This window comes from Stenella coeruleoalba, assembly GCF_951394435.1.
Source record: "Stenella coeruleoalba genome assembly, chromosome: 12".
In the NCBI taxonomy this organism is placed as follows: domain Eukaryota; kingdom Metazoa; phylum Chordata; class Mammalia; order Artiodactyla; family Delphinidae; genus Stenella; species Stenella coeruleoalba.
In genome coordinates this window covers 78,617,111-78,641,210 of record NC_137158.1, presented here as the reverse complement: position 1 = coordinate 78,641,210, position 24,100 = coordinate 78,617,111, and the positions used below count along the sequence as shown (strand labels likewise).

Here is a 24,100-nt window from a genome sequence, read left to right as displayed (position 1 = left end):
CTGCATAAGTAATATTTCATAGTTTCAGAATTCTCAATAGGAAGAAGAAAACTTGCCCAGAATCCTAGGAAACTGCCACTGTTCAGTTATAATCACAGCCTCCTGCATCACTGAGGAGTCTTTTCTCCATATTTTTAATGGATTTTTGTTTTGTTATCTCCCAAGTTAATACTGCACCTAGATATTAAATACAGTTGGTCAAAAAATAAAACTTATCTCTTTGTGGGGGAAAATGTTTAGAAAAACGTATTCGATGTATCTAACGTTGAAATGGAGAAAAGGTTTAATGTAAAAAAAATACTTTATATTGACATTGAAATGGAGAAGAGGGGCTTCCCTGGTGGCGCAGTGGTTAAGAATCCACCTGCCAATGCAGGGGACACGGGTTCGAGCCCTGGTCCGGAAAGATCCCACATGCCACGGAACAACTAAGCCCGTGCACCACAACTACTGAGCCTGCGAGCCACAACTACTGAGCCCACGTGCCACAACTACTGAAGCCTGTGTGCCACAACTACTGAGCTTGCGCTCTGGAGCCCACGAGCCAGAACTACTGAAGCCCGTACACCTAGAGCCCATGCTCCACAACAAGAGAAGCCACTGCGATGAGAAGCCCACGCACACCACAATGCAGAGCAGCCCCCGCTCACTGCAACTAGAGAAAGCCCGGGCGCAGCAACAAAGACCTAACGCAGCCAAAAATAAATAAATAAAGTTATTAAAAAAAAAATTGAAATGGAGAAGAGATTTAATGTTTAACAAAAACAATCTTTATATTAACTGAGTAACATCTCCATGGTGAGAAGTACTATATTAAATATAAACCCATTATGTAAGTTAAATAAATAAATGCTATGAAGTGATCTGGGTAACACTGACCCTTAACTGTTAAACTGAAGGCAAAGCAATCAGATAAGCCTTCTTCAAGAAAGTCAGACTTTCAGTTAGTTCTTGAAGGACAGGTCAGATTTACATACTCAGAGAGGAGGGACTGGGGGAGGGAGAAATGAGGGGAGCCGTCCAGGTGAGTGAAAAGCTAAGAGCAAAGACACTGAGACAAAAAGAACTGTTACATGAATCAGAAGTTAATCAGCTTAGAACCGCCCCCAGCACACTATAAATCCATTGTCTTGTTATTATCACCATCATTTCAAATTTCTCTTCAATTTTTACATTCATCCCTTTTAATTAGTTTGGCATTTTTAACTAATAGTAATACATACCTTTTAGCCTACATATATAAATAAATATAAACAAATATAAACAAATAGAAATGAAGAAAGAGAAAGGAAGCTCAGAAACTATTGTCAAAGTTTCTGAAAATGTAAAAAAAAAATATTAGGGGCAAAGATACTGGGGCAAGCTAGGCAAGGATGGACCAGACAGTTCTCTGATGAGGGTGTTCCTTAACCTTACCGAAGTCAGACACACCCCCGGTCTTTGTGAGCTGCACGTCATAAACATTTAGTGGAAAGACTTCTATTTCATCATAAACCTACAAAAGGTAAAAACCAAAATCAGAGGATTTGATGTCATAATATCTGGAAATTTATTTTGATTGTTTCCAAACCAGATGCCAATTTAAACAGAACTTTCCCCCCAGATTACGTATTTTTAAAATTAAGGGGCCACAGGTGGGGTTCAGATGTCCCTTTCTGAAGCCAAAGCCCACTCACCTGCTCTTGCATGTATTCATACGGTGCAGGAATACTGTACTCAACGTTCTCATCCACTAATTTTCGAAGTTGTAGGCCATAGTGGCTAGGTTCCAACTGCCTCATCTACAAAGAAAAAGACAATTATTCAGATGTTGAATGTTCTTTCTAAATGCATCACTGTTCATTAAAAATCAAAGTGGAAATTTCTAAAAGAAATATATAATTTGCTGAGCTTAAAGCTACATAAGAGCTCAAATTTAAGTAAGCAAAAAAGAAAAAAAGGGACAAATAATTATTTTTAAGGTTTTCTCTAAATGATACTGCTTATCACTAAAAGCAAGAGAGGTAATTTGAAGAAGTATGGTCATAGATATCTGATAGTAGAATATATCTCAACATCAGCAAGGGCTCTCTTTTTATAGACTGACTGTACCTAACTTTAAGTTGTTTCCTGTTACTGAAGTAGGGAAACTTGTGAAATGTCAACCATCGCATATTCTGCAGACTTCAGAATTAGGAATTTCCTATTCCAACCACTTTTCACAAGAAAAGGTGTATACACGCACACATTCTCTCTCAGACACATTTTCAACAATGACAAATTATCTCAGGCCTCTGTTCTAATTGGGTCTAATTCACCCACTACTTCTGACCTCCTCTATCAGAATGCTTACCAACTTAATAAGTAATATCATTGCTATCGAACAATACTGTTTGCTGTCTGAATAAACACCTGACATAATGGAGTGAAAGGAAATTAAATTCATGATTATAACCTGTGTGTATAAATGTCTGGAATCCTAAGGCGTAAGTCAGTGACAAAGGAGGACTGAAATGAACGATGATCTAGTAAGTCAGTGTTCGTGGTAAAGAGTTACCAAACTCTACATGACTTTTTTTACCATTTCACGACTTTGCATTTTCTCTGCAAAGTTAAAAATATTTCAGCTCTACTGCGCCATCTGGTGGTCTGAAAGCATCTGATCTGATACTGCTGAGTCGGCTTCATGGATCTCAGAGGGCTCTCTTGAAAATGTCTCATAAACTTCCTTTTCAAAATAAAACCCAGTTTGAATAATGAATAAAACACCATCTCATAACAATCTCCATGAAGCAACTGTGGATGGGACCAAGTAACTCATTTAATCTGGAGAAACTTGATAAAACTATTTAGGATCAAATCAAAATAATTCAAAGTTTACACCACTTTCTCACAGAGCACCATCTCTAAGTAACCTAAATAACAACAGCCTTCATAATTATCCCAGATATAGAGGTATACATAGAATTCCAGTAAGATAGTTCAGGTTCTTCATGAAGGCAAGGGGTCATGACTTATCCTTCTAAGACATGAAGGAAGAGAATGCTAATAATTAATGTGTTAATTAACAAATACGTTCATTGGTTCCTTCGTGTAGAAAGTGAGGTCTTAAACACCACTCAAACTTAGAAGGCACGGGAGGGCGATGTGAACGATTATTTCCATTCAGAAGTACATTTCTACCGCAAAATCCACTACCTTGCACGCCAAGGTCAGAATATCTTCTACTCTGTGTTCCGGCTTGATCATCACGGTCACAGCTTGATGGTCCTGAAACTGAACGTCAGTCTGGCTCTCCCATGAGCCGTCTCGGGGAACACGATCTACTGCTGACCCGTATATGTGCAGCAGGTCATCCACCTGTTTTTAGATCCCAAAGGAAAAGGTGGACAGACTTGATAAGCAAATGATGGAAACTATTGGGGAAATGCCCCCTTAATGTATAGTTAGCCATTTCACACTCCTCGCATCCTGGCTTCTCATGACCCTCTGGGGCAGACAAGCCTGAGATTTCCTCATTTGTTTAACCCACGTGCAACTGAAGCCCTGGGAGGCTGAGCAAAGTCAACCAACTCCTCCTCCTCCCGAGTTCTAGCCACTAGGCCTTAGCCCAAGTTAGGACACTGCAGCCACTGACGGGCTGCTCAGTATCTCCTCTTACTGCTCTAGAAATTGCCGGCTGACTGGGGCACAGTGAAGTCTGCGTCTGAGCCATGATCCCAGTGGATTTCAGACACCCTCTCACCCACGGCCTCTGACACCCGCCTGCATTCTAACCGGGAGCTGTGTTTAACTTAATCCAAGCACGTTTCTCTTCTCTCTTATTTCTACTTGTTTTTTAAAATCAACCCCTCATCCTGGGCTAAATGGTTTTCCATCCTTCAGCTATTTCACATCTAGACACACTTTTAGAAATCATCCCCAAACATACCACCTCTCACAAACTTTTCCCAGGGAAGTTCTGTTTCCTAAACGTCACCATCACAGTAACTCCATGACCTCATGCTAATATGTACTTCTATAATTTATCAACAAAAATAAATAACATTCGTTAAGCAACTCAGAAATGTTTCCTTCTGCTTAGGTTCTCACATTAGTCTGATGGTAAAGACAAGACTTGGGGATTTAAATCAAAAGACTGATGTTCAAGTCACAAACTCTACCACTTCCCCAGCAGCAACAGGACATTTCCCTTGCTGAGCCTTGACTTCTATTTTGTAAGAGGGGATACTGTTAATATAATACAATTGCTTAAGTTGACTAATTAATAATACAAATTTTGTGAGCAAAGGAGATCACAGAAGCCAAAACACCTTACACACCAGAAAACGTTACATTCAGATCCAACACTATCACATTATTATGTCCCACGTTATCATACACTAAAGTTGTCATTGATGCCTGACTTTACTTTGAATTCTATGCATTTTTTAAAAACCACAAAGCAAAAGATCCTCCTGTATAGGATCAAAATACTAGAATACATAAAGAAATTTAAAAAAGAAAAAAAAACAGGTTTAGGCAAAGAAAGGGAAGAATCAATCTTCCTGTGTTGTCTTTTTAAACGTGGTGCTCGCTCATCTTTAAAGTAGCATTTCTGGATCTGTCACTTTCTGTACATTTTCCTGGAAAGATGATCACAGCCTAGAATGAAAATGAACCTCATGTGCCAAAGCAAAAGGAAGAGAGAGAGAGAGAGAGAGAGAGAGAGATAACCAGATGCCCGGAGAACGCAGGGAACCAGCATGGACACCAGTTTCCCCTGGTGCACGGCATTTCCCCTGTAGGGTCCCATCTCACATGGGTCACATTTTCTTCTCTGGTTAAATAAACCTCCAGGCACTTCTGCTCATTTGAGCAGGGACTTCACATGCATCGGCAACAAGCAGGCACTGCCTTAAAGGCGCAGAACCCGCCTCTCAAACTACGCTTGCTCAAACGAAAACCCCAGCAGAGGTCACTGTGGAGTAAGAAACCACAAAGAGCCCGTCCAAGAGGAAGTCAAATCGCCCTGACTGCCACTGCAAAGCAATTCAGGTCTGCACTTTCAGAGCAGAATAGGAAAGGCGTGATCTAGGATGGCCCGCTGGGGGAGGGACGGGGAAATACAAATTCACAACTACCCTCCCCTGCCCTCCTGTCCACCCCAGAGAGACCATACTACACACTGCCCGTTCACTCACCATTTACAACCCTCTGCAGTCGGCACTGTCCCAACCCTCCATTTAACAAGTGAGAATCATGAGGCTCGGAAAATTCTAGAAACTTGCCCACGCTCCCACAGGAAGCTGTGACTGTCGTACTGTGGGGATCTGAACCCTGGAAGCGGGCTTGAGCCTCTGCTCCCTGCCGCTGCACTACAGAAATACCAGCCCGGCAGTCAGTTACCTCTCGCGAAATGGACACGAGCCAACTTGCTGGACTCTCTGGCGTTGTTCTGGACGCACGGCATGCTCTGGCTCCCCTGACACCTCCACAAAGCAGCAGCGCTCTCCTGCCTCCAGACCCCTGGTCGCCTCCACCTCCTTCCCCTGCTTTACCCTCCTCACAGCTTCTATGCTGAAACTACATAGACCTTTCAACTTTATTTCAAACACTGCCCCCCCCTTGTGAAGTGTCTCCTGCTCTCTTCGCCCCTTAACCCCAATTCCACTCAGACGCATCTACACCCCAACGTCCCGGTACAGCACTTAGCGAAGCCCAGCCCACTTGACAGTCATTTCTAGGCTGCTCCCACGCCCCCAGGTGCTGAGATGAATGACAACAGAGGCTCCGTCTTGCTCATGCTCAGTCTCTTTCAGCCCTCCACACAGTGTGTCCTGCGCCCAGAACACACCCAAGCCATGGATGTTGAATTGGATGCAACGAGAAATTCACAGTCACACACAGGCTTGGAAAGTAAAGGCTGTCCATTTTCAGTATCCTATTCGAATCTATTTACACAGTGTCAAGTTCTTAATCCTCCCTGAAGTTTCAAGAAAAAGAACTAAGAGCGGATTACTGAAGGGGAAGAAGTTCTAGGCTAGGGAAAAGCGTGCAGGCAAACTAAGAGATGCAAAGGACAAGAGATGTTCACACTCTATTCGATGAAACAAGGTTTTGTGCCTACAAGTGCTCTGAGGAATCATTCTGAGTCTACACTGTTGACCTAAGATCAACTGAATGACAAATGAGACGATGCCTATCAAAGCCAAGGCCGTGGAAGGTTCAGATCCTCTCAAGAGATCCTACAGTGAACATTTACGTGTAATTTTTTCCTGTGCATCTCACACACTCTCACAACACACACCCCCTAGAAATGTACGCAATTAAAGAAAGGTAAAATCTGGCCATTCAAAGGAAGCCATGAGGATGTAGCATTGATTCGTCAATTAGAACCAGAAAAAGAAAAGGCTACTTGGTGCTTACAGAACTCCTAGGCTGTTGGAAGATGTACCCACTTGGAGAAAACAACTGGACTGATTCCCTCAAGGGTCAATGTTATCCATGCTGAAATCACATGCTTTATTTTCAATAAGCCAGATAAGATATTCTCCTACATTGTTTTTCATAAAAGGAACAGGGAATCGTGAAAATAAGCCCAGCAAGTTGATGTATCTGGAAAACTCCTTTCTCTGCTTAGCCTTAAAGGTGCTACATTAATCTTCTAACCACCCACCCAGAAGTCCCCGGTTGGCCACCTCTGTTGAGACCCCTGTATACTCCTCCCACCCACTCCATCCCCCCTCCCCACAGAATTAAGTTTCCCATCAGCCTGTTCAAGGTTTCCAGTTCCTGGAGAAGACAAATGAAACAGCAAAAAATATAACAAACAGACAATGTGGGTCAAATCCCAGCCTTGTCAGGGCTGGTTATCTCACGTCTCTGGGCTTCTTTCTATTTCTTCACCTTTACAAGGGGCTAAAGCACGCCAGCCTCATGGAGAAATCAGGAGGTTGGTGTGAGGAATGGCGTTTGAAGGTACTACATAAACTGTAAACAGCCATGAACAATGTCAAAGACCTTTTTTGAAGTTCAGTGTGGACTGTGGAATTACACTGTAGTAGGCTTGACCACCGTAATTCAACAATGGCCACTATAAAGAACCGCATGAGAATCACCCCTTGTTTCAAAACCCTGGGGAATCATGGTGACTACGGGTGCCCAGACCACCGCGTGGTCCAGCGCTGAGCGGCCACGCACAAAACGCAACATCACTGAACTGCAGCCGAGGCCACTGCGACCACTACAGTTAAGGTTTGCAAATCACTTCCGCCCTCAGGGTAGGGCAACTTCCACAGAAGCATTTCTTATTACTATCATATTAATGGTCCTGAAAGCACATGTCAAATTACTTCTGCCCCGTGTGCCTCAAGGAGAGAACACTGAAACTCCGCGGGTTCTCACAGCAGATGCGTTTGGAGCAAATGGCTCATAATTACTGCCGGGATCGGTGAAGGGGAGTGGGCAGCAAAACCACGACCTGGCTGTGGCCAAGGGGCCCCCACCGCAGTCGCTGATAAAAAGGGAGGCCTGTTAGCAAGTGAGATGAGAAGAGAACACGAAAGGAGTTACGTGCTCTTGGCTGTCTTAACAACAGCAAAATGTCACAGAGGAGGTGGTGTTTATTTCCTTCTTGGGCCGAGGCCCAAACATCAGTTGATATGAAAGGGAAACAAAGACCTATCTATGTACTATCCATCTGTGCACGTACGGATGTTATGTACGGTTCCAGACTAAATGTTCTATTTAAACAGACCCGAGTTATGGTCAAGAGTAAGCGGTTTCATTCATAGCTTCCATTTAAAAAAAAAACAACATTAGCGGGTTTTTTTTTTTCCAGTTTGGAGCTAACGACTGATGTGACAATACTTCATTCACTCACTGCCGCAGAAAGTTGGGACACCCCAAGCCAATTTTCCAGGAGAGAGAGCCAAGGCCCAGGGCTCCAAGGCAACTGCAATGAAACTTCTGGGGTAGCTGCCATCCGGAGCCTCCACAGGGATTGGTTGCCACATCTCCATAACAAACATCTCCCTTCACACGTTGACGGAGGCTCATTATTACTCACCAAGAAGTACCCTAGGAACAGCTTTCGTTTTTGGCTGGCCAAAGTGTCCTTTAAAAAAATGCTCAAATAAGGGCTTCCCTGGTGGCGCAGTGGTTGAGAGTCCGCCTGCCGATGCAGGGGACACGGGTTTGTGCCCTGGTCCAGGAGGATCCCACATGCCGCGGAGCGGCTGGGCCCATGAGCCGTGGCTGCTGGGCCTGCGCGTCCGGAGCCTGTGCTCCGCAACGGGAGAGGCCACGACAGTGACAGGCCCGCGTATCGCCAAAAAAAAAAAAAAAAAAAAAAAAAAAAACTCAGATAAGACTGGCCTTATTCCAACCTTAACAGATTTCAAATTAGGGTGACTCACTGTTGGACGGTTATATGACGCACCGATTAGAATAGAATATTCTTAAATACCCGTGACCTCCTCCCTCCCCACACTCAGGAACGACGGCCTTTCTGTGTGACGCTAATGGACACAATACACTGTTTACAAACAGACGTTTTGTGCAAGTTATAAATATTCCCCAAGAACGATTAGCAAAGGAAAACTAGTGGAATGAAATATTAATTATTCAACCAGCTACAGGCAGAATTTTAAGTCCCAGAGACATAAAAAACCAAATACCCTTCATTCTAGCTGCAACTCACTTAAACGTAGTTATCTGAGTACTACAGTACAGAAATGATAAACACACCATTAAAATAGCCCTATATGTCAAAGGAATTTCTTCACTGTTGCTACAGCAGAAGCAATGTTTAGTTAAAACAAATAGGGATAAATGTTTAAATACATATGCCTAAAAAAAAGGATGCAATAATTTTCTCCTCTCACTCGTTCCAGCGCCAGGGGGACTTGTCAATTAAATCACAAGAAGATCATTTGTTAATTAAAGCCCAATTTAAATAAACACTAAGCTTAATTCTGACCATTAATGGCTATTTTAGCAAAAATTTATTTTCAAAGTCCAACATAAGTTCTGTTAATAGAAAGTGCTTTGATGATACAATTTCTAAACTCTCAAAGTAGGAATTTTAAATTGTTATTTAATGCTGGAAGACATACGAAAATTATGGGTTTTCATTACAGATCAAACAGCTCTTCTCAACCATTAAAGGGCTACATCTAATATAGACAAGAGGCAAATTTATTAAGCTGTATTATATCCTTAGCAGTGAGCCATGGATTGAGAACACACAATCAAGGGTCCTAGTTACAAGTTTGCTTGGGAGACATGACATATATACACTTGGTGGGATGACTGCCCATAAAAGATTGTAAAGAACCAAGTAAATAATAGTGAAATAATTGTTTTTAATCAAGCAAAATCCCTGGTGGACAGTGTATTTTGATCTGATTTTGAAATAAGCTCTGCATGTATATAGAAATAAAGGGGCAGGGAATGGAAATTATTCATTATGAAAAGTCCACCATTTTGATGGTGTGTTTTATAAAAAAGGAAGGTATGGGTCTGGCTTCCTCGGGGCCCCATTTGGTCAAAGCTGGCCAAAGGAGGGCACAGAGACCAGCCAGAAGCAGTGCCCATGACACAGTCTCCGGGCACAGGCACCCCATCTCATGACCTGCCCTCTGGCAGCCCCTGACCTCTGTGAGTGGGAGGTCAGGGTAGGGTTCTGAGCAGAGGTTCTCTACCCCATTTCAGGACACCTCGGGCAGAGTTGCCCCCCGGAGTGGTCTCTATAATAACCATGGAACTGAGCCCACGCTCAGCACCCACGGTTGGGCCAACCTCCCATGGAGGCAGAATAGGTAGTTGTCTATGGTGTATATTTTAGGATCACCAGAAAGTTCCTCACTCACCTCCCCCCAGACCCATCACTGGGTCTAACACTCTACCATTCCTCAGATTTTTCAAACTATGGCCAAGTCACTGAATTATCCCAATTAATTTGTTAAGTAATACTGCCTACTTCTGCAACAGCACATTGTTTGTCCAAGCCGTTAAAATCATGTTTCAACCTCAACAAAGGGTTTAGAGGTTTATTGGACATAAAACCTAAGAGAAAATAATTTGGTGAAGCAGATGATAAGAGAAATAGATCGTAACATGAAACACAGCTTTAAGGGGAGACACAGCTTTGTGTCTTTGAAAAAGACACAAAGAAGAGGCATGAGCTCACCCAGACCACCTTCACCCTACTCCAGAATTCCATTCAGAAATGGTTCTGAGGATTTACTCGGTCAGAAGCTGTCCTGGGGACTAGACGGGGCCCCTGTATTCAGCTCCACTGAGGGCACCAAAGGCTACTGATTTGCAGCATGATGTAATATGTGTGTGAAGCCCCCTGACACCCTAAGAGGAAAATGCAAGTTTGGAGTCACCGAACTCTCAAATGACGGTAAGAACTGCTGAGGAATAGGGACGAATAAATGAAAGTTGCTATTTTGAACTAAAGTTGCTTTAGTCTAGCTATACCACTTTGAAGACGGAGTTATCATGAGTTTAGATACCTTCAAAAACACTTGGAATTCTGCAAACATCTTTTACCTACTCGGGACCATTTGAGTTCTAACTTTACAGTATTTTCAACAGATTCAGGTAAAGATTCAGAACTAGCATCCCCTCATTAACTTAGCATTCGTGTCATCCAAGTAAAAATAAGATGGCTACCATCTACAGCAACGTTTACCTCACTGGAGTTATTGGAGCTTTGAGGTAGCTGAGTTCCAGAAAATCCATGGCTGCCACTTGAATCAAATATCTGATAGGCAGGAGGGAAAAAAAGACTAATGAAACGGCTCTGCAATATTCGTTTGGCGGCTACCCTTTCTCAATATTGAAAAATTTAAGGGCTATGACATTTGATAAGATCTTCATATTGCAATGCGTACTATTTACTACTCTACGACGTGTAAAGTTTTAACTTTTAAGTTGCTTTTTTTCTTCCCATACGGTTACATATTTTACTTTTCTATGATACACATTATTCAAGTCACCCTGGATATTCCTGATGCTGCTTTTACCAAGAAGTACACGTTTCTGAAGATGTAGAAATCAAAGTTAGCAAAGCCACCAAAATCAAGCTTATAACTTTTATAAATGTGCGTAGAAGAAATATTGGGAAGAAATAAAGCTAAATATTAAAAGTGGCTGTGTTTGGGTAGACGGACTAGGAAAAATTTCCTTTACTTTTTCCAATTTTTCTCTTCTAGATTTTGTAGTAGAATACTAAACATTAACAAACAGGCCATTTACACATTTACGAATACCTACTACCTCGACTGCATTCAGTTACATAAATACCAGTGTCATATCTTTTTAAAACAAAAATGTTCAACCAAATGCTTTTGTTTCTCAAGAAATCTTACATTAAGGGCATTTACTACATATGATGGGGTAAAAACCATATTAGGGTCATACCTAATTGCTAAATGTCAACATTTTATAAGCAAATTATCAAGATATTTATTGTTGTCATTTAATTAAACAGAATTGGCTACCTTGATTAAAATCAGAATTTGCCTCAAAGACATTATTTAAACTTCATAGAAGTTGAATTCAAAAACATAAACCCAGCATTAGCCAATGGTTTATAGTTAACTATAGTCTATAACGAGGAAATACATTTCCATTTATAACCCACAAATGATTACTTTCACAACTAAAGTACAAATAGAAGCACAATTTTTTTTTTAATAAATGTATTTATTTAATTTATTTTTTTGGCTGCGCTGGGTCTTTGTTACTGCGCACGGGCTTTCTCTAGTTGCGGCGAGCGGGGGCTACTCTTTGTTGCGGTGCGCGGGCTTCTCATTGCGGCGGTTTCTCTTGTTGCGGAGCACGGGCTCTAGGCGCGCGTGTTTCAGTAGTTGTGGCACATGGGCTCAGCAGTCGTGGTTCGTGGGCTTAGTTGCTCCACGGCATGTGGGATCTTCCTGGACCAGGGCTCGAACCCGCATCCCCTGAATTGGCAGGCAGATTCCTAACCACTGCGCCACCAGGGAAGTCCAGAACCACAATTTTTAAACGTGATATTCTTTCCAATTGTGAGTATACAAAAACAGTGGCCAAGTAAAAGGGATTCCATGTGAGTTTGCCCTCTTTCAGTCAATCAATCCATGTCCCACCACCTCCAGCTTTATTGTTTTAGGATTACAGACGGGTCAAAGAAGTTGATTCTATCCCTGCTACTCACCTATTTCACAAAACTGTTATGCACAATCAAATGTGTATATCCATATAAAATTAGAAAATAAAGTTCATAAAATGTGACCCTCTCTGCCAGCATATTCAGAATAACAGTAACCCGTCAGAAGTAAAAACAAGAACTTCCTTGAACTTCATCACAACTCACTTCCCAACTCACTTAAACGATCAGATCATTTTGTGATAGCTCATCTTTTCAACAGTCTTTCAAAAAATAATAATCTTAAAACATATCACTCAGCAACATAAAAATCATTATCATATAACTGTATTAACAGCATTAGGAAATACTTCAGATATGAGTGTTCAAAATGTTCTGAAAACAATTCACTGTCCTTGGGCCACATTTCAACAATAAGCACTCAGGCTTTTTTTTTTTTTTTTTTTGCGGTACGCGGGCCTCTCACTGTTGTGGCCTCTCCCGCTGCGGAGCACAGGCTCCGGACGCACAGGCTCAGCGGCCATGGCTCACGGGCCCAGCCGCTCTGCGGCATGTGGGATCTTCCCGGACCGGGGCACGAACCCGTGTCCCCTGCATCGGCAGGCGGACTCTCAACCACTGCGCCACCAGGGAAGCCCACTCGGGCTATTTTTAACTTGACAAAATGTGGAAAGAGCCGCCTTTCCTCCAGAAAACTAAGCAGCAGCAATGGCCCAGTGTTGCAGCATCCAGGTAGACCAAGTCCCAGCCCTGCCTCTCGGCCGCTGCGTGAACATCCGGGGAAAGGAAGTGACTCAACCTCTCCGGGTCTCAGGCTCCTCATATGTAAAATGTGATGACAAAACGCCTACTTTGTGTCATAAAGATGAAGTCCGCAAAGCCTCTGGCACCATCCATAGAATTTAGTTGCTGCTACTCTATTATTAATTTTACATGTTGGTTTTGGGGTTTTTTTTTTTTTTAGTACATTTACAAAGTTCTACAATCATCACCACCGTCTAATTCCAGAATATTTTTTATCACTCCCCAAAGAAACCCCATATCCATTGGCAGTCATTCCCTACGCGCCCCTCCCCCCAGCCCTTGGCCATCACTAGTTACTTTCTGTCTCTATGGATGTGCCTATCCTGGACTTTTAACGTAAACGGAGTTATAAAACCTGTGGCCTTTTGTGTTTAGCTTCTTTCACTGAGCATCATGTTTTCAAGGTTCATCCACGTGGGAGCATGTATCAGCACTTTCTTCCTTTTTTTTCTTTAATATAAAATCTATGACAATTACTTCTAAAGGTTTCTTTTCTGATGATTCTTATTTTTGGGTTACCATGCGCTGCAGATGTGAGCAAGGTGTGAATACCTCTTTGGGAGTGCCAAAAAGAGACTGAGCAAATTGTGTGTTTCCATTTGAGAAAAAATCCATGCTAAGACTGCATCCCTTTGAAGGAACTTTTATCTCATGCTGAAGGGGGATGAACATTTATGATTTATGGCATATCAAGGATTTCCCGCTAGGTCTGCTGTCCCTCCCATGCTGGCAAACTCACCTGAGTTATAGACGGTCTTTTCTCCTTTCCTTTTCTTGCGAGCGTGTCCAGCCCTTTTAATGAAGAAAATAAGCCCTTCTTGTGTCTTCCTCGCTGGGTCAGTGAGAGTGTCCTTTTCCGGAGAGCAGAGTCATCTCTAGAACATACCTAATTCAAAACAATTTAGAAAAATCTTAAGACGCCATTATTTAGATGACAGAGAGAATTAACCATTGCCCTAGAACAGGAGTAAAGCCCTGCCTGCTATAAAATGTGTTCTGAGCAGCCCCCAGAACTGCTGCAGGTCTGACATACCAGGACCGCATCCACCACAGAGATGTCCCTTATCTGGATAAACACGTCTAGTTACAACATTCACATCTCTTCGGGGTGGACAGCAGGGTCAGCACAACAGCCCTCGGACCACCCGCCACCCCCCCACACCCCACCCACGCTGAGCTAGTACTATCCACAGAAGCCACCTGCACAGGAGCGATTTCAGAAAACCCAGTGGGGCTCTCGGGAGAACAGATCAAACAACCTTCCGTCAGCCCTTTAAATCTCCACACCATTGTTGCTACTCCTCGGGGATTCCACCTTCCTGACTGTACGAGGTGGAACAGACAGAAGGGCAGACGCAGATGTGAATATTTAATAACTGTGTATTAGGAGTTGGATTCCGAGAATGGGCAGCAAAGAAGCTGGGATGCTGGGACTTGGTAGCAGGACGCCAATCATCCCTCCCCCGGCGCCTGGCCCCTGGGTGGCCCTGGTCAGTTATTGGCTTAAGTCACAGCAGTGCGGAATGTCAACAAGCTGGAGAAAGGTGAGCATCCGCAGCGCTCCCCCTTCACGCCGCTGAACAGCCTTCCTGGAAACTCACCAGAGCGTGGAAAGAGGAAACTGACAAGACGCCCAACCGGCCCAGGGCCAGCTTGGAGGGGCGGCTGGCAGCAGCAAGGAGGCTCTTGGGGTTCGGCAACTCCCCGCCTTGCAGGCTGGCCAGATAGCAGCGCATCCTGAACAGATCCATGTGAAATTTCTCCAGGTTCTGCTCCCACTGCTGGATCTGTTTAAGCAAGAATAGGACTAATTTAAATAAAAATGAGAAGTGCTCATGGGTCAAATTGAAAACGTGACCCCTTTCACAAACTTTAAAAGTCATTTCAGCTGGTGCTGCATGGTTGAAATGAGCCTTCCCTGCTCACCCCATCTCAAGCCCTCCTGCCCAAACACATGGGGTCGGACCGCACTGTACTTCGTCAGGATGGCCAAAGACAAAACAAAGCCGGCGGTCCCAATAGGGTGCCGTGCCATGGCCTCTGGAGAGCTCTAGCGCTGAAAACCGGGCTGACTTAGGGCAGGATGCACCACTGAAAGTCAGTTATTTCACTTTGTCTCATTTACATTCACAGCCTCTAATCTTAATCAGATTAACCGGTCTGCACACAAACAGATGCTGGCTCAATGGAGGCAAGTGGCTGCACATTGCTGTACATTCTGAGAATCACTTAAAATAACAAGCAGATGAACTGCAGGCAGAAGGACAAACAGAGCTTTTACTCCTATTTTAAGTGTATTAGAGAAGAATCACCATCTACACATCCTTATTAAGACACATAAAATTATTTACACGACAGAAATTTCTACGTATTCTTCAAAACTTAAGTCATGAGTTGGTAAAGAAGTACAAACTCTGGGGGCCACTCTCTCCCTTCTTCCAAGAATGTCAAAGTATGTTCTGTGTTAAGTATTACCTTCACTTAAACAGAAACGAATAGGTGAAGAAAGGCCCTAGTAAGTTGCCAACGTAGGGATTCAGAACAGAACAGAAAGCAGGGCTTCAAATGGTATTCAGAGCAATCTCGAAATTCAAGAGAAGGTCTGTAGTGAAGGCTTACAACGATTCAGTACAAGAATTGTGTCATTTCATTTGCAACAACTGCATCTCTAGCTTTGCCAAGTTTAGCACCCAAACAGATCCTAAACTTTCACGGTACACTTTCCAGGTCAACCCGTAATCCTGGACAAATGATATTTTGAAGGCTCTCTGACATTTAACACTATGGTCCCCTCAGCCTCTGCCCAGGGAAAAGCAGGACAAATTCTGGGTGCTCCCTAGACCCCCTCCAAGTTCTCTGTATCCATTTCTTAGGAAGGTCACTGCACAACTTTTCCACATAAAAGAAATATGATGGGGCTTCCCTGGTGGCGCCGTGGTTGAGAGTCTGCCTGCCAATGCAGGGGACACGGGTTCGTGCCCTGGTCTGGGAAGATCCCACATGCCGTGGAGCGGCTGGGCCCCTGAGCCATGGCCGCTGGGCCTGCGCGTCCGGAGCCTGTGCTCCACAACGGGAGAGGCCACAACAGTGAGAGGCCTGCGTACCGCAAAAAAAATGATGGCTACAAGGTCTAAACAAATAATTTGTTGATCTGTCATAGTCTGTCCGCAAAACAAAAGTCCCAGAGTGCACTGAAAAATCCCAATTTCCAGTTTAACTTCATTTAAGATGCCGTGTGACCTTGCTAGTGATGTAACAGCCCACTCACGTCAGCCTTGAATCAATACCAGAATGAGCTGCTGGCTTTTCCAAGTGAAAAATGCCCAGCTCCACTGCCTGAGGAGTCCACTCATTAGTCATGAGGCCCAGAAAAGCTGACACTTCAAAAGCACCTCCAACAACTCTGGTACCAGCCTGAGAGAGGATGACTGTTCTAGACTAACACGGCAGTTCCAATTGAACTGCAAATCTCTTCGTGGTCTTGCCATGTTACAGTGTTCTAGATTCCAGAAGTAATGGATGGGTATTCTGTAACCATAAACTACACATACCAGGAGCGCTAAGTCCCGGCAACACTATACTCCCAGTTCTGTCTCACAAATATCTTCGGTAGCTGACACCTGAACATCCACAACTTAGACGCATTCTTTTGTCTTCTAATAATATGCAGGTATTTCTAGGTTGGGTAGTGTATTAAAGCTTATCCCTCATCTATAACTCCACGTGAAACAGCTTATGAGATGCTTTCTAGGGGTTCTGGGGAGGGGTAGGTGGGATATGAAAGGAAAGAAAAACAGTGAGTCATTGGATACCAGACAATAAAGGAGCCCATGCCATCCACAGAGGAATAAAAACAAAATACCAAATAAAATAAAACCCAGGTCCATGCCAATCACTACAGATCAGGGAAGATGACAATCTCTCATATTTTCACTGACTTCTGCGGTTTACAAAGATTTTTAAAGGCATCATTGAATGTATTTAAATGACTACACATCAAAGCACCACTGGAAGGAAAAGACAGTTCCATCCTAAACGATACACAGGGAATCTTCAAATTTTGCCAGAAACACTTTATCATCTTCAGCACACCTAGACCTCTCTACCCAAAACCCGGGACAAAATGCAGGTAAGTTCATAGGAAGAAAATGAATTCAGATGCTTAGGTTTGTTGAAAGAAGAAGGCGCCGGGAGACCCCAAAAGCCCAAAGCAGACCTTACAAAGATCAAGAAGTTTGTTAATATATGTGATTATGTTTCAAGAGAACTGGTATCTCAATCAGTACTGCACACTGTAGAGGAATTTTTTAATCTGAACTTAGTAGAAAATGAGAATGGACTTTATGACTTCTCCGTTTCAATGATGCGTCCTGTCCTTATCTTGACTGAGCCACGGGGTGCCCAGATGTGTGGTCCAACACTAATCCAACCGTTTCTATGAGTGTTTGGGATGGGATTAACATTTAAATGGGTAGATAGAATAAAGCAGACTGCAGTCCCTCATGTGGGTGGGCCTCATCCAGTAAGTTGAAGGCCTGGCTAGAACAAAAAGTCTGACCCTCCCCAAGCAAGGAAGAATTCCTCTTGCCCAATGGTCCTTCACACTGGGATATCGGCCTTTTTCCTGCCTTTTGACTGGAACTGAAATACTGGCCCATCCTGGGTCTCCAGCCTGCCAGTGTTCAGGGGCAAACCACACCACCCGCTGTCCTGGGTCTGTAGCTGGCCGACTCACTGCAGATCTTGGGGCCTGCCCATCTCTGTAATCACAGGAGCCAACTCCTTATAATAAATCTCTTTACAAATATATTTTTCACAGGTCCTGTTGGTTCTGTTTCTCTGGAGAACCCTGACATCCTTCATCCCACAGAGCTCTGTGGCAGAGTAAGCCATCATTAGTCACACAGCTAGTCCATATTTAAAGACAATATTTATCTTACTTTTAAGGTCATGGTCCTTTACGGAGAGAATCGGAGAGCGTGTTCAAATGAGGATCTGTGGTTGGATAAGAAACAATGAAATATTTGATTTTTCTATCCACGGACTCAACAAAGTTGTAGAGAAGGATGTGGGAGAATATGCAGGTAAAAAGTCCAGTGGATGCAGGTGCTTGGGTTACTTAGAGGGAAGAGAGAAGTACAAAGGCCAGACCCACGAGCTCAGTACAGACCTTGTAATACTGGGGAAGTCTGTGGACACAGGCAATGAGCTTGCAAGGGAGTTAGGGTCGCCACACCCTCATTTCTCAGCAGAGAATACTGAGGCCCAGGGAGGAAAGTGACTTCACCAGGGCCACACAATAAGCCGGCCCCTGGGCTTCCCTGGTGGCGCAGTGGTTGAGAGTCCGCCTGCCAATGCAGGGGACGCGGGTTCGTGCCCCGGTCCAGGAGGATCCCACATGCCGCGGAGCGGCTGCGCCTGTGAGCCATGGCCTCTGAGCCTGCGCGTCCGGAGCCTGTGCTCCGCGACGGGAGAGGCCACAGCGGTGAGAGGCCCGCGTACCGCAGAAAAAAAAAAAAAAATAAGCCGGCCCCTCCAGGTTGGCCAAGGCCCAAAGCTGATCCTGATGGGAGCAACATGCAGAAACAAGCTTCAATCGAGCACTTAGAACGCAGCCCCTGAGCCCCTGGTCCTCTCGCTCACAAGGTGGGTATCGTGCACTATCCAGTAATTACTTAGCAACTTGCAGTTAAATCTTCATCTGATTGTCAACTGCATTTCTACCCACAAATCCCCAGGTGTTCTACAGAGAAGATGTAAGACTACCCATACTCTCATTTGGGTGAACAATCTTGCCTCTCAATTTCCTACCAGCTTTGATCTTCAAGTTCAGCCCCAAATTAATGTTAACTAAAAGGAAAGACATTTTATTTTTATCCCTTTATCCCTCAAAAGATGAGATACGGATACATTTTCCTTAAATGAAAGGGACAAATAGAAGACAGTTTTGTATCTATGACACATACCTCCGCAGTAAATTTCAACCATCGTCACCAAAATAGCAATATTATCCAACCTCACACTTATCAGGGAATTTCTGGAGATTTTTTCCTAATATGATCAAAAATGAAAATGCCCCAGATCAATTCCTTTAACCCAAGACTGTTTTTCCCCCCCTTTTTCCTACATTCCACAAGTACTGATAATTGCCCCAGACATTTATTTCATCAGGACATGAAAATCAAAATTCAACTTCTATGGGACTTGAGCTTTCATTTCTTTAATACCTGTGCACAAAACACAAAAATAACATGAATGAAGACAAGTCACGCAAAGGAAGTTTTCATTATCTTTCATTTGTAAAAGAAAAATTATCAACAAAAAATTGAGGAAAACTCCCATTTTTAAGCACTGACACAAATGCAATGCAAAAGTTTCCTCTTTATTGCTAATATAGCTATATTTATTTAATGAGCTCAGAAAGGCTACGGTCTGCTCTGGAAAGTGGGAGAGGAAGGAGATGAAGGTTCATGCTAAAAATAACAGTTGAATAAGTGATACATAAAAAAGATGACAAGTACATTCCTACCACACCCAAAACTCCTAGAAAAATATTTTCTGCCGTTTAGTCATTCGATCACAGTATTTGGCCATTTGTCCATTTCTAGGTTGGTCCTAAAAGATAATTCATTTTTCCTTTCTGGCAGAGTAAGTTGAAAAACTCCCATGCAATATTTTCCAAGCACTAACACCCACCTCCGCAGAAGAACCCAGCTAGTGACACAGAAGACACTGAAGTTTGCCCGTAGTTAGAATAACCAGCCACAGGTTTAGAAAATCAGTTTTGTTTTGTTCTTCCCTTTGAGATATAATTCACATGCTAGGAAATCCACTCACCGAGTGCATTCATAATAAATACATTTCCCATCAAATCAAGCTGAAAAACCCAAGTTATGAAAATACGTAAATTAAGGATTAATTTCTACTTTACACAAAACCATTCATCCATGGTTCCTTAGCAAGTGAAGCACAGTCTGACTCACTGAAGTCTCACTGAGAGGCCTGATTTGGTTAGGAGCACAGATCCGTGTTTATGCTCTGCCACCTGACAGCTGTGTGACACTGGACCATTTCCCTCACCTCTCCCAGCGTCTAACCACTCATCCATCAGGTGGGTGATTCAGACAAGTGGTCCGCAGGGAGTTACTGTAGAATCATACAGGATCCTGGCCCGAGATAGGAGCCTTGAGAAGTAGACTCAGAAACCATGAGGACGGAGAGAAAATGAGAGGACATTCCTTGGGAAATGAAGGAGTGAAGCCTGGTAGCCAGGAGCTGGTGAGGGGCTGGGGTGGGGACCAGCCCAGGGAAGAGCAAAGGAGACAGAACCTGGAACCAAGTACCAGAGAAACAGATGGGGAGAAAGTCACCCACCCTTTGGGAGCTCTTATTTCATACTAGGAGCGACCTTATACGCAAAGGGATAACTACACAACAATGCGTGAGATAAAGAGAGACCCTGAGAATCATGGGAATATAGAAAGGTGCCTGATGGCGAGGTGGGAAAGGGGGTCAAGGGCAGCTCCTTGGAGGAGCTAAATCCTTCATCACAGGCAAGCAGGGGTGAGCCTGATGACAGGGGCAGGTGGGATAGGGCAGTTTGCATGTGTGGTCTACGTGGGTCCTCTCTGCCTGAGGGAAAACCCAAAGAGAGAAGTGGAACCTACAGGAAGTTTGGTGTTGTAGCTAAAGGTCGAGGTGGGGTGAGGTTGTCAGGGACTTTATCCTGTAAGCAATGGGGTCCACTGGGGGATTTTTAATCCTGGCAATCCCATGGTCAGATTTGCTTTTTAGATGCAAACCTCTCTGACCTTGTGCAGAAGAGGCATCTGAGGAAGGGCAAAACCGGCAGCCTCTGCAGCCTTACAGGGAAAAGAGAAGACAGTCCTGCTTACACTCGTCATCTCTCAGCACCTGCATACCGTGTGCTGAAAATTCAAACTGCCAGGGTGACCACAGCATTTCAGAGTGCTCTGCCTTGGCTCGTGCTGACCCCCGGCCCGGAATTTCCTTCTCCATTCCTCTCCTGATTAACTCCTCATTCTTTAAGAAGCAATGCAGGCATCCCTCCTCCAGGAAGTCCTCCATGACTACACAGGAGGCTAAACTTCACGTGTGTCTTCCACAACACTCTGGAATATCATCTGCTCTGAATTCATTCTATTATGTTGAAATTATATGCTCAGCTGTCTGTCACTGCTAGACTGCGAGCACCCTGAGGGCAAAGACAGCATCTTCGAATTCCCAGTCTGCACCCTCACCTGGCCCAGAGTCTGCACTTAGTAAACGTTCGCTGAACTAGACTGAATGTTAATCTCCTGCCCCCAGCCCGTCCACCAGGTCCCTGCGGCCTGCGGAAGGAAGGCTTGTCCTGGCCCAGCTCCTCCGTAATCTGGCCTTGTCTCCCTCAAACCCGCTTCTCGAAAACCTCCGATGCTTTACTGCCCAAATGGCTTCCCCCACGCCTCTCAGATCACACCTTCCTCGAGGCTTTGTTCATTTTCTTTCCCTTCACCGCAGTCTCCGATGGTCTAAGTTCAATCCCTCCTCGTTATGATTTTCAAACTTGAATGTTGAAACTGAAGCCTGCGGTGGTTCACAGAACCCAGCCAGTCCCAAACCCACCCGCTGCCAGTTTGCTCCTCCCAAGGTACCACCTCCCTGCCGCCCTCTCAGCCTCACTAACCCCGGGAAGTGAGAAAGGCCCAGAGAGTCGGGATGGGGAGGGCAGACGGCTGGCCGGAGGCCAAGACCCGCCCAAGGGCGGGGAGGTTTTGTCCTTGTTCACTTGTTTAAAATAACAAACGGGAAGGAAAGGAAAGTACTAACTGGACTTAATTTACAGCTCTTTCTCCCTCAGGACTTCAAAAGGAATCCAACATGTGGACGGTCTGCTCCACGTTGGATATGCCCAAATGCAAGTTGCATCATCCTGTCCCAGAGTCGCCGCCCAGGGACAAGCCCGTACGATGGCCACTTTTAGGCAAAGCATGTCTCTACACACAGCGGTATGAAATTCAGCCGTTACTACTGTGATAGTGTCTTTTTATCTGGAAAGGGCATTGACAAGGAACTCCTCTGCCTCGGCACTTCCAAGAAAACCTGTTCCAGAGACTTTCCTCTCACGTGATGTAACATGCACCCTCAGTTCAGCTGTTACAAGGCTGTAAGTGACTATATCTGAGTTTCTTGGGATCTCTGGGGCAAAGCGCTATGTAAATAAATATTTTCTATTATGTAAAATAAAATACAGTGAAGTTGAGATTTTTAAATGGTAACTGGATAAAGCACAGCTCAGTACTTTGGAGAAAACTATATACTTATGGGATATGTAGGAGGTCAGGTTCTTACTGATCTTGATTGGTAAATACCTTTGCCTTTGTAGCATCACAGAACATTCTCTAGTCCAAAACCATCTCATAAAAGCAATTCTAAGCATGTGCTTGTTTCCGCCCTTAATGCTTCATACTCTCTGTGTCTGCAAGTAAAGAGCAAACAGCTCTCTTCACAACCATCTGGCAAAAGTTAAAGACAGTGGGTATAGCAAATATAACTCATGTTACCCACCACAAGTCTTCTGGGAAAACATAGATAAATTACAACCTTAACAACTGCCAATATGGTAAGGAGAATATTTTCAGGTGGAATGTCTAAAGATCAACCCAAATTGTTTCTTACCAGACATTCAGAAGTGTAATATGAGAAGGTGAATGTGTGCAGGGGCGGGGAGTAGGGGAAGGGGTGAGAGCAAGGGGGAGGGGGGAGGGGAGAAGTGAAATGAAAAAACAGCAGTATTAGGACAGTGTGCTTAAAATAACTGATGTAATGATTCTGTCAAAGAATGCATAATGGGCCACCAGTAATAATTACCCTTTCTTTAAAAAAGCTTCTCTTGGTACTTCCCTGGTGGCACAGTGCTTGAGAATCCTCCTGCCAGTGCAGGGGGCACGGGTTTGAGCCCTGGTCCGGGAAGATCCCACGTGCTGCGAAGCAACTAAGCCCGTGCACCACAACTACTGAGCCTGCGCTCTAGAGCCCGTGAGCCACAACTACTGAGCCCACGTGCCACAACTACTGAAGCCTGCATGCCTAGAGCCCGTGCTCCAAAACAAGAGAAGCCACCGCAATGAGAAGCCCACGCATCGCAACAAAGAGTAGCCTCCGCTCGCTGCAACTAGAGAAAGCCTGCGCGAAGCAGCAAAATCCCAACGCAGTAAAAAAATTAAAATAATTAAATTTAATTTTAAAAAAGCTTCTCTTCAGGCCAACCGACCACCATAGACCCTTGGATTTGTGTAGGGATTTATGTGAAAGTAATTCCCCCCTCCCAAGAGAGAACAGCACCACTTTTGACATCATAAATTAAGCATTTACCAACTATGAAAAAAGAAAGTTACATTTAATGAAAATTTAAATTTTTAAAAAATGTTTGCTTGGACTTCTTGTGGCCATAAAGAGAGAAAGAAAAAGGAGGGGGTGGAAAAAAAGGCCAGGAGCATCTCAGTGTTGCCCAATTTCCCTTTTCTCTCCCTGGACCTAAACATTTGACAACACACAAGGACCTGAAAACTCCAAGCTGGGCATCCCCTCCACTGGACTAAAGTATGCCTTTGAATTTAAATTTTAGAGCGCCAGTAAAAGTTAAAACCATACCTTTTCCCACTACAATCAATATGCAATTTTTAATTGGGGCACCTGAATCCATGCGTTGCATCTCTGATGACAGACTTTCGGATCCTGGAAATTCAGGACCCCAGAGGAGACGTAGTACAGAGAAAATGCAGGAAAAGCTATTTCTCCTTCTCCTCAAGCTTTTTGATTTGTCGTGTAAAGGTGACACAGCATCACATCGCTACATGCCCCAGACAGGAAGCTGCGCGGTCTGGACCTGTCTCAAGACTGGCCCCCTTCCCAGACATGAACAGGGTGAGGCTTCTAGGCAGAAGCAGGCCAAGGGCGGAGACGTGTCTGTCCCCAGAAGCTGTGTCCTTGTCAAAACCCCCCAAACCCTTCCACTCCCTCTATTCTCCCTGGCAGTTTCAACTTCCCTTTCAGTTCCTTGGAAACACTATTCTGTAGCTTGTTAGCCGGCACTCCTGAAATAAATAGCATATTCTGTTTCAATTCAGGGGCACAGGAAACTATCCTTAATATTCTATAAAATTAGAGAAAATG

At 44.1% G+C, this 24,100-nt stretch overlaps 1 protein-coding gene across 6 annotated transcripts in view; it reads right to left on the bottom strand.

The window, feature by feature from the left end:
* The window catches only part of TIAM2 (TIAM Rac1 associated GEF 2), a gene marked incomplete at its 3' end in the record, with an annotated part of 230,178 nt that overhangs the window by 67,754 nt on the left and 138,324 nt on the right, over positions 1-24,100 (bottom strand). For 5 of the 6 annotated variants that reach the window (XM_079939028.1, XM_079939027.1, XM_079939029.1 and 2 more), the window contains 6 exons: positions 14,527-14,712; positions 13,665-13,811; positions 10,664-10,735; positions 3,178-3,339; positions 1,677-1,781; positions 1,417-1,495 (listed from right to left, as the gene is read on the bottom strand). In XM_079939028.1, the coding sequence (XP_079795154.1) occupies positions 1,417-1,495; positions 1,677-1,781; positions 3,178-3,339; positions 10,664-10,735; positions 13,665-13,811; positions 14,527-14,712 (751 nt within the window). The remainder of the gene's footprint in view (positions 1-1,416; positions 1,496-1,676; positions 1,782-3,177; positions 3,340-10,663; positions 10,736-13,664; positions 13,812-14,526; positions 14,713-24,100) is intronic. The other variant, XM_079939030.1, reaches the window with a different exon arrangement.